Raw genomic sequence first — 15,604 nt, 5'->3', positions numbered from 1 at the left:
CGCAAGGTCCTTGAGGAGTTGGCGAGTGAGCGGTCCCTGCAAGCATGCCATTAGAAAACCGAACGATCATTACAAGGTACCAAGAAAGGCACGTACAATTTCACTATGCGATATCATCGGGGGGATGCGGAGGTCCTCTCCGCTGTAGTCGAAGTTCTTCAGCATGTTGGATGGCGAGCAGAAATCCTCGACGGGGCCGCGAGGCGTGAAGCGTGGCCAAGTAAACGGCACTCTTGCACGTTTCTTTGTGCGATGGCGGCCCGTGGTTGTATGCATGATAGTAAACGCGGAATACGGCGAGGTTTATTATACGGATGAATTGGTATGTGTGCAGTTGCTTTCGTGCGCCGACCTTTATATACTCGGGCAGTCCGCCACCGAGCATGGGGCGGCCGGAGCATCAGCCTTTCATCGCAGGCCACCATTGTGTTCTGCTGAAACAGCTATATGGAGTGCGATTGCTGGGCAGCGGGCACCGCCAAAACAGCGGGCACTGTTGTGCGGAAATATAATCGCAGCGTCGGCTAGGCAGCGTGTATTGTCTTCGAGCTTGTCGCAGCTTGTGCATGCGGAGAATGACGCGCTGCCGCTGCGGAACCAAATTGTTCACGCATCGAATACCCAGCTATTGAGAAGTATATGTAGACTGGTGGATGTTTGCCACTCGTGGAAGCCGAAGGGAAGGATATTTGAAGGAGAGCCGTCGAGTGCTAGTACCACTGCACCAGTGAGCGGGGTTTTCAGCGCCTAGCAACGAGTACAACGAGTCTCTGCGGTGAAACATGAGACACAATTAAGAGACAGTTGAGCTAGAGGCATCTATATGTGCTAACACTATTCAGCTCGAGATGGACGTTCAGCGCTGAACGTCGTTCTCGCTCGGGAGAAAGCCGAATCGCCACAGGTCGCCACTGATGCGTGACATAGGTCATGTGCTGTGACGCGACGTGGCCACAATTTCGTCCGCCGTCTGGCTGCCAGGCTTAGGCTAAGCCAGCCACTCCTTGTTGTTCTCACTGCTGGGTAACCCTCGTGCTCAGAGATACAAACTGCAATAAAATACACAAAATCTCAATTCAGCTTCACTGGACACGAATTACTTTACAAAGCAGGCTGGCGTTGAGACTCAGGCGCAGCATCGGAATGAGGAGGTTGTTCCGCCTCGTCCATACCTCCCATAAATGCAGTCTCCAGCCATTGATGCTGGTCCAACTGCTCAATGCTCAGCCGATCACCAGGATCAAGCCTTAAACAATCCCCAATGAATCGGGCAGCAGCCTCGACCTGAATCGCAGTGAGCTCGGTGTGTTCGGTCAAGAGCTCTTTGAGTGTTTGGCGAGGATAGGGATTCGCCTTGGCTTTCACGAAGTCCCCTGTGTATACGATGCAGTTGAGTGTAACGCCAGCTGAACGAACGAAGGAAGCGTGAACTCACCTTCGTTGTCGAAGTACTGATCCTTGGCGCGAGACTGCTCGGCCAGGCTCTTGTCCAGGGTCTCACCGGTCAAAGCGTACTGCAACAAGAGCAGACTTTCGTCCGCAGTGAGATCTGTGGTGGGCTGAGGTCGGAAGAGAATCTGTCCCGTAAGGAGCTCGAACGTCTACAGCAAGTGAGAGGACGAACGATTGTTAGCATGAGGTGACGATCGGAGAACCGGATGTCATAGATGCACACGCACCATACACCCAACAGCCCAAATATCGATCTCCTTGCCACATTCAGCGCGGATGATATTCTCAGGCGCACGCAACGCAAATGCGCCGATGTCACCCGGAGGTTTGGGCTTGTCGGCCCATAAGGCTGCAGTTGCCGCATACATGTCAACTCTGTCACGGAACATAGAGATAAAGAGACGCTGACGTACCAGCTCCGAGGTCGCTTAATACCACCTGGATGGTTTCCGCGTCGAACGAAGATACATCCCACGAGATCCCTGGCTGGAACGGTTGCGACCGGAGAATCGGATATTGCGTACCTCGGAACTCGAACGTACCGTCGACCAATGGAGGTTCCCTCGCAATTGTTTCCTCAATCTCTGCTGTGTCTGGACCTAGGAATAACACATTGTCCGCCTTGACGTCTACACAGCGGGTATGTTAACGAACGTGGGCAACCCAGGTATCGCCACAACACCGGAAGAAAAGTAAGCTGCATACCTGCGTGGATAATATTAAGCGAATGCAACGCCTTCAAGCCTTCAACCACACAAGCAATTATCGGCTTGACGACATGGACAGCGAGCTTTCCTGAGGCAGCAGAGGTGCGGAAGGCATGGACATCGGACCGTAAAGGAGCGGTGAGAAGGCAATAATGAATTCCATGGAGGCCTCTTTGAGCGAAATGGTCTTCGAGAACGGGCAATGACGGCACAGGCGTGCTCTTCCGTCGGTGAGCAACGGCCTGAAGGAACTCAGGTTCATGGATGGAACCCTTCTCCAGAGCAGCAGTGGACGCCACAGTCAATATCTTTGCTGCCAAGTATTTGGAAGACAACGACCTAGTCGAGGCTCGACTTAACATTACTGCGTTACAACGGCACTCAAAACATACTTGGGTTGAAGATCCTCCACTAGGAACGTATTTGAGCAGACCCCTCTTCCTAGCTTGCGAATGATGCTGTAGCGGCCGGCCTTGAGCAGGGCTCCAGGCGAGGCAACGAAGAAGCCATCCCCTTCAGGGATTGTAGCCAGTAAGTTTTCCTCTGGGAACCGCATCGCAGGTGTCGCGGTCCTCGATACTGCTGAGCTGACGAGCCTGCCGATTCAGATGGCAGTGTTAGAAATGATGTCGAAACCCCTCATGATCGGGAACACTTGCATAGAGCGCCACCATGAGCATTCATGAGTGAAAATTGCTCTAACAGACGAGACCCATCAGACCATGTGAAACCGCTGGACTCGCTCTACGTTTACGACGCGGACACTACCACGGTAGGGCAAAAGAGAAATTAGCGGGAGTCGACGCGAAGGGACGCAATAGACGCCCGTGGGTGACGCGGAGTGACAGGGAGTAGACGCCCTGTCGTCCAAGCGCTCGTGAGCTGCCCTCCCCTCCTTGCCATCAAATCACTGACCCTCGCCAACCTCAACCCCTTACCCGCTGCGTACCTCTTCAGCTCTGACTTTAATTATTGCCACAGCATAGGCTCCAGAAAATATCAGGCGTGCTCTTCAAAATTCAAAATTCAAAAAGTTAGACGTACACTATCTTAAGGCGAATGTAGGACGGATACGGAACCAAGGGCCGCGATAATTTACAAGAACACGTTAGCATTACTGATGTGAAGAGACATAGGTGGTCGCTCGGACGTCAGGCTCAGAGGAGCCGGCTTTGTTCTGGTGGGACACCGCTCGCCATACGCGCCATGTTGATGATACCGGTCAAGCTCGAGAACTGGCATGAAGTGCATATAATCAACGAACAATCCGTGACAGAATGAACAGAACAAAATACGCACCGCGTTCCCTACGAAGACCTGCGCGCGCTGCCCAATCAACATATCCACCGCCTGCTTCACATACCTCTGCTCCCAATTGAGCATCAAATCTCTACTACTCGTCACCATCCTCCAGCGCCCATTCCCCTTTTGCACCAGCCGTTCCTTCAGCTCCGCGACCCATTCCGCTGGGCCATTCGTCATAATATACACATCTCTCAGCCTTTGCCTTCCCTTCACCTCCTCCTCCAACGCGACCTCCTCCGCGCGGCGCACGATCTCGTCAATGTCCGGATAGCAATGTGGCCGGAACGCCTCTACGCGTTCGTCCTCGGGCAGATGCGACGGCACGGGGAACTTGTCCGGCAGCGCAGGGAACGAGTTGAACCCGCTGTACGCCGCACCCCACTTGCCGAGGTTCACGCAGTGTTCCGCAAAGTCGCCGCGCCGGATATGCATCGCGAGAAGCCCGGGCACCGGCGTGTACCGAGCGCCGCTCGGCGTCACCTGCGCGGTGTGAACGCTGCTCGCACTGTCTACGTCGAAGGAGTAAGCAGCGGGCGCGGGAACACGGAGCGGCGTCGAGAGCAGCGCAGGCTCGAAGATATGCGAGGGCGCGATGAGCTCGCGGTTCGTGTCAAAGGCCAGCTCGATGAGCGGTGACCAACCGAACTCTTGCAGAGTCGGCGAGCGCGAGAGGGATGGCCAGGCGTCAAGCAGGCGCTCGGCAGAGCCAAAGATGCTATCAGAAAGAACGGAAGCATCAGATATGGCCGACAACGAGTGGCGGCCGCGCATATATGCGGTACGGAGTGCCGGGAATGATAGACTTACAAGATATCGAAAACTGGGTATGCATCCCTCGGCACCTCGACACACTTGTCGTCTATAGTGCTGAAGATCTCGATCCACTTCTCTGCGATCGTGGCGACGGTGCTGACTCCCAGTGACTTGTCGATGGGGCCACTGTCGATCAGCCTCCGCTTTTCGGGCGGGCAGATCTCCGCATAATAGTCCTCAGAGATGGCCATCGGCCGAGGAGCGTACGGATCGGTAATGGAAGGTGCGCCGGTGACTGGGCCTGTGTAAACAATTTACCATGAACGACTATTCAGAAGAATATCTCCATAGATAATGTGCACGGACGCACCTTGCAAAAGCGCGGTCAGCGGGATCCTCGAAGGGATAGGAATTCCGTTGTACGACGCGATGTCTGGGCCATCACGGCCCCATGTGTAGTTGTAGTACACGAATCTGGATAACGTGAAATCCCATCAACCTGCGCAGTCCCGCAGCACGAAGAAGGAACAAACGAACGTTCTGCCGAGACGGTGCGCGAGGTACGAGTGCAGCAGCAGCTCCTGCATCACATTCCCCCAGCCACATGCTGTGCGTATTTAAAGCACACACGGCGGCCGATCAGCGTGCGGCCTTCCCAAGCACAGACTGCATTACGTACTATGAGCATGGTTCGCGAAGAAGATGTACTTGGTGTCTGGAGGATCTGCAGTCTGGCGCGACGTCTGCATCTCATACTCGTGGAACCGCCCGTAGAGCGGCGGTGTCTCGTGCACGCGCTCGGCTTCAGGCTCTGGTGCGTGAGGGGCCGCGAGGGGCCGCCAATGGGTGGTGCCGTGAAACCTGAACACGAGCGGGACGCCGACGAGCAGGACGAGCACCGCGGCGAGGAGCTTGGTGTAGCGGCGCGTCAGCCATGGAGTGCGTGACGCCATCGCTCCCTGAGCATTCTGGCCGTTCGTTTTGGGAAGCGCCTCGCGGTCGCGCGGGGAGCCGAGGGGATTGTACATGGCGATAGATGGTGAGTAGAGAGGAGAGAAAGCTGTTGAAGGAAGGACTAGCAGGAGAGCATAGCGGGCGGGGTAGACGCGTGTGGCACGAGGCACAGGTGGGGCTCTGATATAGGGATACCATCGCCTAGATGCACAGCCACGCGCGTGGGGTATTCACTTGCATTATTCCGGCTAGAGCACACTTTCCGCGTCACTGCATCCCTACAATAGCTGTCAATCGCGTCACTTTGAGCGCACAGCGAGCCGCCACATCGAGGCAAATTGGCAGCGCTTGGGCGCTGAGGGGCCCGAATGCGGCCGTTTGTTTGTGAACTCGCGTGGACGATGTGTACACATTTCTGTGCAGTATGTGGCATCTGAGCAGCAACGGCAATCGGCTCAGTGGGTGAGAATAGTGAACGAGTGTGAGCGTCTCTTCAGGCGGAACAAAAATATTTTGGCGGCGATCGATCTCGGATCTGGGCGTTTGGGGCCGGCAAGTCGGCCAATCAGACGTATCAGTCAATGCCTGTGGCACAACGTTGTCTTCCTAGTAGCTCATTGAGTCGCCTGGTCTGGTCGAAAATGCTCGGACTATGGTGGCATCAGACGAAAAAATTGGTGCCATCTTGCGGTGCCTGTCAAGCATTCAATATATCTTGACGGACGAACGTTCCCATCAGAGCATCCCTCGTCTCCGGAGCTCCAACTCCCACGACATGCCAAAGATACCGCCTTGTCGCAGCCTCGGGGCCGTCAAACATGACTCCAAGTCGACCCCTTCTGGAGCCGCACCGTTTCCTCGATGACCACTTGCTCCGTTAGCAACGGAGATGCTCGAGCAAATTTACACGGTGTACACAACATTGTCCATTATCGGACGTGCAAAGGTGCATCACTTTGATGTCGACTCCCAAGCGGGCTTTCCTCGCCGCGTCAATCGGCTCGATTCCTTGTGCCGTCTCGAAATATCTCGAAATATCATTATCAGAACTGGGGCTACCCAATTTCCAACAGTTTACATCTGTGAGAGCACTGCTTCACTCAACTCTGGGATATGTTGGATCTATTTATATGCCCTTTTCATGCGTCAACCTCGGGCCCTGGACTTAGGACGCGCGTCTGCACCTATTACAGTATCATGTTCCAACCGGCTGCTTTGACCTTCCCATGCTCTCCGCTAGCCGACTACTATCACCCATTTCGTTCTCAAAGGAAGCCCTACCATCGGTTTATCTACGCCGTCGCCCCCAATCCTCCAGACCCCCAGGCAACGCAGGCCCTTGACACAACAATCTCATCTGTCATATTCCCCATAGCAATCCCTAACGCTGACGCCGCTCCCTTCGTAACTGTAGTTGCGATGCGCCACACTGGGGTTCCTTACATCTGTTCCGTGCAGTCACAGGTTAATTGCAATTCTCGTATGTAGAGGACAATTAGAGACAATATGCACAATTTGTAGCGTACAAGTATGCTGTCAAGCACGCCGGTGTGCTCAGTTGGCCCATTGATCGTGAGACGATACGTAGCGAAAGAGTCGCTCACATCATGGGCGCTACTAGGATAAGACCATTCACGAGGAGCAAATATCAATAACATGACGCAGGAATCAAGGGAACGACGTCCGTCAACGCAGTGAAATCTTTTGAAAATGTTTCAGTACACCAGACCGTCGTGTCAAGATTTCATCCTCTTCCTCCTAGGGAGTGGTGGCGGAGCACCGTAGTTTGTCACCTCGTGCACAGAACTAGAATGACTGCCGATATTTATTTTTGGCCTTTCCTTGAAGAATTCGGCCTCAATAACTTGAGATACGATCAACGAGATATCTTCTGTCGGCAGAACTCCAGCAGTCTCCATAACGTCTGACGACAGTGCAATTAGCTACCCAAGATGCATAGTGTGCGACAAACCTACCTAGTCGTTCAAGACGCCGTTGCAGCACGGCCTCCCTCGCTCCCGCGAGACGCATGGCCGTCTCCAGTCCCAATCGCTTCGCTTCGAGTGGGGACAGCGCTCGTGTACGTTGGCACAATTCAACGTAAGCAGACTTCAGCCACTGAGGGACATCGTGCTTGGCGGCAAGAGCGAGCCTCTCGACAGGGTCGAGCGGAGGATGATGTGTCGTGATCTCGTTGATCGCGCGCTCCCGAATCTTCTGAAACTTGAACTTGGATGAGATGGATAGCAGCGCCTGCCAGTCAACGAGAGGCACGTCTCTCTCGTACATGCTATATCGCAAACAACGATGATCGTGACTTAGAAGCGAAAGTATCATTGAGGCAGAAAAGTTGGTCAGACTCACCCGAAGTATAGGAAAGACAAGAGGCACTCTGTCTCGACAGGCGTAACGTCCGGTAGCAGAATGGCTGTCTCTTCCGCCATCCCATCTTGTCCATTCTTTCCTGGAGACAGACAAAGTATCCTTCGAAGGACTTCTGAATCGCGCTCCAAAAAATACCGATGCACCTTGAACAGGTGATCTTCCGGCGTCTCTCCCCAAGGCTCATATCGCACCTACTCGGCACTCATCGATCGCAGAATGCCCCAAAATGACATTAAAATTGCATGACACTCACGCGGAGGATCACCGTCCCATCCTCGAGGTAGAACTTCGAATTGCGGACAATCAGGACGGCCGGGAATGCATCCGAGCGCTCCGTATCGTCCGCTATGAAACTGAAAGTCGTGCTCGACGTGGACTCAGTGGGTGACGTGCGAGGCCAAGATACCGGTGAGCCCTGCATGGCCATTGTGCGAGGTTTGACTCAAGTGCAGTGCGATGGACACGAATATAGACCGAGGTCACGCCGCTTCTTGCAGGCAGTTGAACATGTTCATGTGCCTGCCTCGCGTGACACACATCAGAAAGAAATAGCGCCATGCACGTTGAGAGCCAGATATCGTATGCTTATTCATCTCACGAGTACGACAGCTATTCGGGTCCTCATAAACGAAGCTCGTCATTGGTAGGCGGTCGCTTTGTCTTGACTAAAGACGTGGAAGGTGGGAGGGCCTCTACCAGAGCTGCCACTGGGTCTGCAACACCATTTGCAAGGGAAAGAAGACTTCGCCCTTCTTGCAAGTGGCAGTCCATGGCGCTTTCTCAGCAAATATCCGTGGCTTTTCCTTTTTGACGCGCCGCCTATCGCAAGCCTATTCTTAAACGTTAATTGGCAGATGGCGACATCTTTCAACCAGTGCGACCAGTCCATACAGCTTTTTTGACCCAGCTCGTGAACGGCGATCGAGTATTCATGCATATGGTGAGTGCAGGGTCAGTGAGATAAGATGAGCTGGCAGCAGCGAGAGCTAGCGAGAGACACATGCGAGGAGAGTGACGTGACATGTCGCGTCGCGCTATTGTCACGATCATCGATCGCGCCACCAGCGCGTCTTGGGAGAGGCTTGACGCCCAGGCTGTGCAGCATGTATATGTGCTTGCTCACGTTAGTAAACGTTACTATCAGTGGAGGAGCATTAATTGATGTGTCGAGCTGTTTCTAATTGCATGGAAAAGATCAAACCTGTATGGAGGTTCGAGCTTGCGACCGGAAGCCGACGCCACGCGTCTGACGCGCCCACGTGATCTAGCATTGCAGCAGTCGCTGTCACAAGCGCGTCGTGAGCTCAATTGCAAAGTCTAATTAGTATTCATGCATAGCGCTGAGACGAGCACGGTATGGCGAGTCGGCGTAAATATGCGGAAGAGCGAGGTCGGTTCGACAAAATGTGTGCTTTCTGGCGGATACAAGTAGCTGTACATTATCAATCGACCATTTAATTCCTAAAGTCCTTCAGTACAAAAGTCACTAATACAAAGAATTCAATCGACAAACATCTCTCCAGGCCAAACTCAAGTTGATGCGGCAAAAATACCACGGAAATATGTCTTCAATCCCTCGACCTCAAGAACAATAGCGCCGATAACACCATCAGGCCTAACAACGACAATCGTCAAGCCACCCTTCTCGACGGCGTAGCCGGAATATGCATGCCCCTCACGGTCGACCAGAGACAGGTCCGCACCATCGACGTCCGGGGTGCTCGAAGTATCCTGCGGGTAGATCACTACGGATCGTATCGCGTCCGCAGGATACGACGACAAAGCCGCCAGTGCGGGTCCGGCGTGCGCACCCTCGGGAGAGAACACCAATACGGTATGGCGAGTCGTCGAGAAGATGCGGAAGAGGGAAGTCGGCTGCTCAGATACGTCGGTGCTCTTGACATCGACCAAACCCGGGGCATCAGGCGCTCTGTCTCCCGCCCTCGGCACGTCGCCCTTGTTGATTCCATATGGATCCATGGGCTCCGTTGCGTCCACCGGAGCACGCTCGTCGCGGACGATCGAGCTCCAGCGGTAGTTCACGCCAAGCTGCCGCATGTGCTCTCCGCGGTTGAAGCCGCCCTTGAAGTTGTTCGTGCCATTGACCGTCTGCGCGAGCGTCGAGCGGAAGATCGCTGTCGTCTCCTCAAGCATCGCTTTGATGACCGGCAGGCGCTCTTCGTTGTAGGTGGAGAGAAGCGAGGGCGAGGCGAGCCCCTTTTCGACGAGTGAGAGCTTCCATGCGAGGTTGAGCTGTGGGAAGAGCAAGATGAGTGTGACGCGCTTTGCACTGCTAGACGGAGACTTACCGCGTCTTGGACACCTGAGTTCAAGCCCTGTCGCGGACATCAGTGAAGTCTTCCTGAAAGCGGAAGACATGACTAACCTGGCCGCCTGTCGGACTGTGTACGTGCGCTGCATCTATGAGGCAGTCAGTACATGTTTGACGTCGAGAGCATAAACCATACCTCCTGCCACGAACACTCGCCCTTCGCTGAATTTGTTCACCATCCGCACATTGGGCCTGCATAAAGCTCAGTCACAACCTAATCCAGGGAATGAAGTAGTGTTTCCTACCTGTAGTCCGATTTCCATGGCACTGCACCAAATTCCAATTCCTTCCTGTCGCTGGCCTTTCGAATTGCATCAAAGAGCTCGTGATCGTCCATCATGATATTTGCATAGTCTATCTTGCCGGAGATGGCGAAAAAAAACAGGCCTTCATCCTCGGTCGGACGTAGTATCAGCCTAGATGGACAACTGAAGTTCAGCCAAGCTCCAGAGAGGTTGAGCGCGTGAAGGAACACACAATGTCGTATCTGTACTGCCCCATATGTGCCAGTGCTAGCATCAAGAACAAACCGGTCAATCCAAAGTTCTTCGACCATATCTGATGTTCGACCATAGATGATGCAAGGAGGATGCTTACGTCCTGATCTATGCCCTTCACTTCAACGTCACCAATAATCATCTCAGCCGAGAGTGATTCCCCAAGAAATGTCAGACCTAGTTGCTTGCGCACGATGCCTGGTCGTCACCATCAATTAAACAGTCTCGCACACAGACGGTGTAGCAACGTACCTTTTCCACCGTCAGCCCCAACCACCCAGCGGCAAGTAACGGTTTCCACCGTCTCATGGTCTCCGTCTCTCTTCGCTATATGCGCAGTAACGTAATCGGCATTCTGCTCAAGGCTTCTTAGTTCAGTGCCGAGTTCAACGTGGTAGCCGAATTTCTCCAGATGCGAGCGCAGGATCGCCTCTCCATGTGCCTGGCCAAGCAGCCAGGCACTGACCTACGACCAGGAATCCATGAGTCCTGCCCACCGATGATGATCGCTGAGACCTACGTATGGCTTTGAAGGAGAAGGCACGAGCGGAGGGCTCAACCAGAAGGCCTTGTCTACTTCCACACCACCCGGAAGCTTGTAGACTTGTATCTTCCTGGGCGGGATGCCCTTCTGCAAAACATCGGGCAAGACACCCAGCAAGTTGTAAGCCTCAAGGGTTCTGGGCTTGAGCACGGTCAGATTGCGACAATGGATGAGTGCCACGGACTGCATGCCTGGATGCCGGCGCCGCGCTGACCGACGTGGAAGTTGATCTCCTTCTCGATGATCCGGAAGGGTATTCCGTTCTGCGCAAGCGTCAAGGCGAGTGTCAGCCCTGTCGGGCCTGCGCCGACCTAGCCAGGCATAATATGTCAATCAGGTTCTGCCGCTGCATACAAGTTGGAATATGGACAATGACGCACAATAAGGACGGGCAGATGAGTAGTGGAAGACATGTTGCTGTTGGGGGCGTCGGTGAATTGCTTCAGACCTTACTGATTATCCTGTCAGGACGGCTTGCTGTTACCAAATTGTGAGCTCTTTTATATTACAAGAACGGCACATATCATACACGCAACCCCTCGGCAGAAAACGGCAGACAAGCAAAGCCCAGGTCGCCCATCAAGCCCGTACTATGCGTGACTGAAGCAATGAATGACAGCGAAGGCAACGTGAGTTTAGTCTGATTGAGCGGGTCAGTTCGGATGGGGCCGATCTAGCGCAGCAACCGCCGACGGGGCGCGTCATTCTCGCACACGTAAACGTGTTCTCGTCCTCGCCACGATCAGTGTGTATTATGCAACGGAAATAAATCAAAGACGCGGAAGCATTGCAATTTCATGTATTTGGATCGCGTATACTCTGACAATGGGCAACTAATCATTGCTGGAGGATTTCCGTCATAGCCGATTGGTACGCAAGGTCAGACAAGGATATCCGAAGCCCTCAGAGGTTGAAGGAATTGTCTCGTCTGCGCACGGGAGAATATACGCAAGTCCCATGCAGATCAATCACTGTGAGCACTTCGGTACGACGGAGGTTCAAAACAAGGCAGGAAATATACAGCTAAAGTACTCGTGCAGTGTGGCCGAACGATAACAAACATAAAAGCACCCTCGTCGATAACATATGCATAATATGCACATTGCAGCGGCGCACCATGACCAACTACTAACACGAAGCGCATGCCTTTCCCGCTTGCAATGCAAAACGCACGACGGTGCAGCGGAGTCACCGCGAACTGAATGACATCCGGAGGGTATGGCTAAAGGACCTCGAGCTCAAGCACCAGCCAGCCTGCATGCATTCAGGGTAGAAGATGAGCACTGTATGGCGAATCGTCGCAAATATGCCGAAAAACGACGTCGACATGGCAAATGTACTTCATTTTGCAGGTACAGACAGCTGAACTAAATACATCCAACATTTCGTCCTTCAGTACGACTACCACAAGGCATCCACCGACAAACAAACTGTGTGGCCTCCATACCAACATCAAGCCGATGCAGTGAAAATACCACGGAAGTACGCCTTCAATCCATCGACCCCACGAGCAATCGCTCCGATAACACCATCGGGCCTAACAATGACAATCGTCAAGCCACCCTTCTCGACGGCGTAGCCGGAATACGCGTGCCCGTCACGGTCGACCAGCGACAGGTTCGCGCCATCGACGTGCGGGGTGCTCGAAGCATCCTGTAGGTAGATCACCACGGATTGTATCGCGTCCGCAGGATACGACGTTAAAGCCTCCAGTGCGGGTCCGGCGTGCGCGCTATCGGGAGAGAATACCAATATGGTATGGCGAGTCGTCGAGAAAATGCGGAAGAGGGAAGTCGGCTGCTCAGACGCATCGGTGCTCTTGACGTTGACCAAACCCGGGGCATCAGGCGCTCTGTCTCCCGCCCTCGGCACGTCGCCACTGTTGATTCCATATGGATCCATGGGCTCCGTCGCGCCCACCGGAGCACGCTCGTCGCGGACGATCGAGCTCCAGCGGTAGTTCACGCCAAGCTGGCGCATGTGCTCTCCACGGTTCCACCCGGCCTCGTTGTTCATACCGTTGGCCGTCCGCGCGAGCACCGAGTGGAAGATCGCTGTCGTCTCCTCAAGCATCGCTTTGATGACTGGCAGGCGCTCTTCGTTGTAGGTGGAGAGGAGCGAGGGCGAGGCGAGCCCCTTCTCGACGAGTGAGAGCTTCCATGCGAGGTTGAGCTGTGGGAAGAGCAAGCTGAGTGTGGTGCGAGTTTACATTGCGACACAGAGGCGTACCGCGTCTTGGACACCTGAATTCAACCCCTGTTGCGGAAATTAGTGGGGTCCTCCTGACAGGAGAAAACATAACTAACCTGACCGCCTGCCGGACTGTGTACGTGCGCTGCGTCTATGGGGCAGTCAGTACATGTTTGACGTCGAGAGCATCAACCATACCTCCTGCCACGAACACTCGCCCTTCACTGAATTTGTTCACCATCCGCACATTGGGCCTGCGTAAAGCTCAGTCCAACGTTTTCCAGGGAATGAAGTAGTGTTTCCTACCTGTAGTCCGACTTCCATGGCACTGCACCAAATTCCAACTCCTTCCTGTCGCTGGCCTTTCGAATTGCATCAAAGAGCTCGTGATCGTCCATCATGATATTTGCATAGTCTATTTTGCCGGAGATGGCGAAGAAAAACAGGTTTTCATCCTCAGTCGGACGTAGTATCAGCCTAGATGGACAACTGAAGTTCAGCCAGGCTCCAGAAAGGTTCAGCCCGTGAAGGAACACACAATGTCGTATCTGTACTGCCCCATATGTGCCAGTGCTAGCATCGAGAACAAACTGGTCAATTCCAAATCCTACGACCATTTATGATGTAACGAGGATGCTCACGTTATTATCTATACCCTTCACTTCGACGTCACCGATAATCATCTCAGCCGAGAGTGATTCCCCAAGGAATGTCAGACCTAGTTGCTTGCGCACGATGCCTGGTCGTCACCATCAATCAAATAGTCTCGCACTTAGACGGTGTAGCAACGTACCTTTTCCGCCGTCAGCCCCAACCAGCCAGCGGCAAGTAACGGTTTCCACCGTCTCATGGTCCCCGTCTCTCTTCGCTATATGCGCGGTAACGTAATCGGCATTCTGCTCAAGGCTTCTTAGTTCAGTGCCAAGTTCAACGTGGTAGCCGAATTTCTCCAGGTGCGAGCGTAAAATCGCCTCTCCGTGTGCCTGGCCAAGCAGCCAGGCATTGATCTACGACCGGGAACCAATGAGTCCTGCCCACCGGCGATAATCCGCTGAGACCTACGTATGGCTTCGAAGGAGAAGGCACGAGCGGAGGGATCATCCAGAAGGCCTTCTCTATCTCCACACCGCCCGGAAGCTTGTATAGTTGTAACTTAGCGAATGGGATCCCTTGCTGCAAAATGTCGGGCAAGACACCCAGCAAGTTGTACACCTCAAGGGTCCTGGGCTTGAACATGGTCAGATTAGCGACAATGGATGAGTGCCAGAGACTGCATGCCTGGATGCCGGCGCCGCGCTGACCGACGTGGAAGTTGATCTCCTTCTCGATGATCCGGAAGGGTATTCCGTTCTGTGCAAGCGTCAAGGCGAGTGTCAGCCCTGTCGGGCCTGCGCCGACCTAGCCAGGCATAATATGTCAATCAGGTTCTGCTGCTGCATACAATGTGGAATATGGACAATGACGTACAATAAGGACGGGCAGATGAGTAGCGGAAGACATGTTGCTGTTGAGGCGTCGAAGAATTACTTGAGACTTTACTGATTATCCTGTCAGGGTGATTTGCGACTGTCGAACTGAGAGCTCTTTTGTACTACTAGTGCAAGAATGGTATATATCATACACGCAACCCCTCGGCAGAACGCAGCAGACATATGAAGCCCATCAAGCCGTAGATGTATTGAGCGTATGCGTAACTGTTCGGCGGTGGGAGCGACAGCGCGGCTGAGCGTGGGGCTGGATCAGCAAATTGTTGCGAATGGCCGCCCACCGAATCTTCTATGGCTAGCCAGAACGGAAGTTCACGGCCATCGTGGGTGCGGCTGAATAGCCGAAGCAATGACATTGGCTAAAAGGAACGTGCGGCGTCGTATGACAGTCTGATTGAGTGGCAGGTCAGTGGTGTGGCCGTTGTAACCCGCGCAGCAACCGCCGACGGGACGGTCGTACATGAGATCACGCACACAATATTGTTTCAGATATCCACCTCGTCCTTGCCACGTTCAGTGTATACATTATGCAACCGAATCGAAGACGCAGCAGCATTTCACATTTCATGTTTTTGAATCATGTAGATTCTGTGTACAATGCGTTTACTCACCATTGCTGGAGGATTTCCACGGTTATATATCCGATCGTTACGGAAGTGCCGGTCCGGGCCACATCAGTGCTATTAAGGTCAATTTCTCACAAAACAAGAACCTGTTCCTGCCTCAATACAAGGAAGCACTGGAAGAGTAACACTAGAAAGAGATCGTAGTCGATGCCTTCATGACAGGAGTGTTGTAATCTGGGCGCGGAGCCCGGATAAGTGAGGCCCCGGTGCGACCAGCGCCACCGGCGTGGGAGCCTAAGTAGCGCGCGTGTATATAGTAGGACGCGGCTACAATGAGACGGGCCATCGGTTTGGCCCCGTGGAGTCATCTCCTAGAGTGCGGGCGACTCCCGAATCCCTGGCCGCTGTGCGGGCTGGCTGGGAATCTCAACA

The 15,604-nt window shown here is 53.8% G+C and overlaps 5 protein-coding genes across 5 annotated transcripts; all 5 read right to left on the bottom strand.

Annotated features, from left to right (window-relative positions):
- Positions 1-1,101: 1,101 nt before the first annotated feature.
- Positions 1,102-2,715, bottom strand: LAESUDRAFT_736228 (kinase-like protein; the record flags this gene model as incomplete). The annotated part of the gene is made up of 6 exons (XM_040910675.1): positions 1,102-1,373; positions 1,436-1,601; positions 1,680-1,801; positions 1,866-2,081; positions 2,158-2,498; positions 2,552-2,715. The coding sequence occupies 6 exons, from the start codon at positions 2,713-2,715 to the stop codon at positions 1,102-1,104; spliced, it is 1,281 nt and encodes a 426-aa protein (XP_040765338.1).
- A 495-nt stretch (positions 2,716-3,210) lies between these two features.
- Positions 3,211-5,305, bottom strand: LAESUDRAFT_724558 (uncharacterized protein). Its single transcript, XM_040908641.1, has 6 exons — positions 4,897-5,305; positions 4,755-4,824; positions 4,588-4,691; positions 4,272-4,518; positions 3,459-4,179; positions 3,211-3,394 (listed from the first exon to the last, which is right to left on the bottom strand). Exons 1-6 carry the CDS (start codon positions 5,243-5,245, stop codon positions 3,317-3,319), a joined length of 1,569 nt encoding a protein of 522 aa, XP_040765337.1. The 5' UTR covers positions 5,246-5,305; the 3' UTR covers positions 3,211-3,316.
- Positions 5,306-6,474: 1,169 nt separating this feature from the next.
- LAESUDRAFT_724556 (uncharacterized protein) lies at positions 6,475-8,008 on the bottom strand. Its single transcript, XM_040908640.1, has 5 exons — positions 7,810-8,008; positions 7,536-7,747; positions 7,148-7,461; positions 6,684-7,095; positions 6,475-6,616 (listed from the first exon to the last, which is right to left on the bottom strand). The coding sequence occupies exons 1-4, from the start codon at positions 7,981-7,983 to the stop codon at positions 6,908-6,910; spliced, it is 888 nt and encodes a 295-aa protein (XP_040765336.1). The 5' UTR covers positions 7,984-8,008; the 3' UTR covers positions 6,475-6,616; positions 6,684-6,907.
- A 1,065-nt stretch (positions 8,009-9,073) lies between these two features.
- LAESUDRAFT_724554 (monooxygenase) lies at positions 9,074-11,355 on the bottom strand. The gene is made up of 11 exons (XM_040908639.1): positions 11,310-11,355; positions 11,121-11,240; positions 10,906-11,070; positions 10,638-10,851; positions 10,486-10,583; positions 10,366-10,400; positions 10,134-10,304; positions 10,025-10,080; positions 9,943-9,977; positions 9,866-9,892; positions 9,074-9,809 (listed from the first exon to the last, which is right to left on the bottom strand). The coding sequence occupies exons 1-11, from the start codon at positions 11,340-11,342 to the stop codon at positions 9,087-9,089; spliced, it is 1,677 nt and encodes a 558-aa protein (XP_040765335.1). The 5' UTR covers positions 11,343-11,355; the 3' UTR covers positions 9,074-9,086.
- Positions 11,356-12,251: 896 nt separating this feature from the next.
- On the bottom strand, positions 12,252-14,815 carry LAESUDRAFT_724551 (monooxygenase). Its single transcript, XM_040908638.1, has 11 exons — positions 14,587-14,815; positions 14,398-14,517; positions 14,182-14,346; positions 13,913-14,126; positions 13,761-13,858; positions 13,658-13,692; positions 13,426-13,596; positions 13,318-13,373; positions 13,236-13,270; positions 13,159-13,185; positions 12,252-13,101 (listed from the first exon to the last, which is right to left on the bottom strand). Exons 1-11 carry the CDS (start codon positions 14,617-14,619, stop codon positions 12,382-12,384), a joined length of 1,674 nt encoding a protein of 557 aa, XP_040765334.1. The 5' UTR covers positions 14,620-14,815; the 3' UTR covers positions 12,252-12,381.
- Between the last annotated feature and the right edge of the window lie 789 nt (positions 14,816-15,604).

The sequence above is a fragment of the Laetiporus sulphureus genome (assembly GCF_001632365.1).
Source record: "Laetiporus sulphureus 93-53 unplaced genomic scaffold LAESUscaffold_14, whole genome shotgun sequence".
Classification (NCBI taxonomy): domain Eukaryota; kingdom Fungi; phylum Basidiomycota; class Agaricomycetes; order Polyporales; family Laetiporaceae; genus Laetiporus; species Laetiporus sulphureus.
Note: the sequence above shows the minus strand (reverse complement) of the source record. Positions and strands in the feature narration are given on the sequence as shown.

Excerpts from the sequence above, each read along its gene's own strand:
- LAESUDRAFT_724558 (XM_040908641.1), bottom strand. The coding sequence starts at position 5,245 with ATGTACAATCCCCTCGGCTCCCCGCGCGACCGCGAGGCGCTTCCCAAA. Across the intron at positions 4,825-4,896 it reads CTTCGCGAACCATGCTCATA|CATGTGGCTGGGGGAATGTG; the intron begins GTACGTAATGCA and ends AAATACGCACAG. Across the intron at positions 4,519-4,587 it reads GCTGACCGCGCTTTTGCAAG|GCCCAGTCACCGGCGCACCT; the intron begins GTGCGTCCGTGC and ends TTGTTTACACAG.
- LAESUDRAFT_724556 (XM_040908640.1), bottom strand. The coding sequence starts at position 7,983 with ATGGCCATGCAGGGCTCACCGGTATCTTGGCCTCGCACGTCACCCACT. Across the intron at positions 7,748-7,809 it reads ATGGGACGGTGATCCTCCGC|GTGCGATATGAGCCTTGGGG; the intron begins GTGAGTGTCATG and ends AGTGCCGAGTAG. Across the intron at positions 7,462-7,535 it reads TTGTCTTTCCTATACTTCGG|CATGTACGAGAGAGACGTGC; the intron begins GTGAGTCTGACC and ends TTTGCGATATAG.
- LAESUDRAFT_724554 (XM_040908639.1), bottom strand. The coding sequence starts at position 11,342 with ATGTCTTCCACTACTCATCTGCCCGTCCTTATT. Across the intron at positions 10,852-10,905 it reads CTTCTCCTTCAAAGCCATAC|GTCAGTGCCTGGCTGCTTGG; the intron begins GTAGGTCTCAGC and ends TCCTGGTCGTAG. Across the intron at positions 9,810-9,865 it reads ACTCAGGTGTCCAAGACGCG|CTCAACCTCGCATGGAAGCT; the intron begins GTAAGTCTCCGT and ends CTCTTCCCACAG.
- LAESUDRAFT_724551 (XM_040908638.1), bottom strand. The coding sequence starts at position 14,619 with ATGTCTTCCGCTACTCATCTGCCCGTCCTTATT. Across the intron at positions 13,597-13,657 it reads GGCAGTACAGATACGACATT|GCTGATACTACGTCCGACTG; the intron begins GTGTGTTCCTTC and ends TTGTCCATCTAG. Across the intron at positions 13,374-13,425 it reads CCATGGAAGTCGGACTACAG|GCCCAATGTGCGGATGGTGA; the intron begins GTAGGAAACACT and ends AGCTTTACGCAG.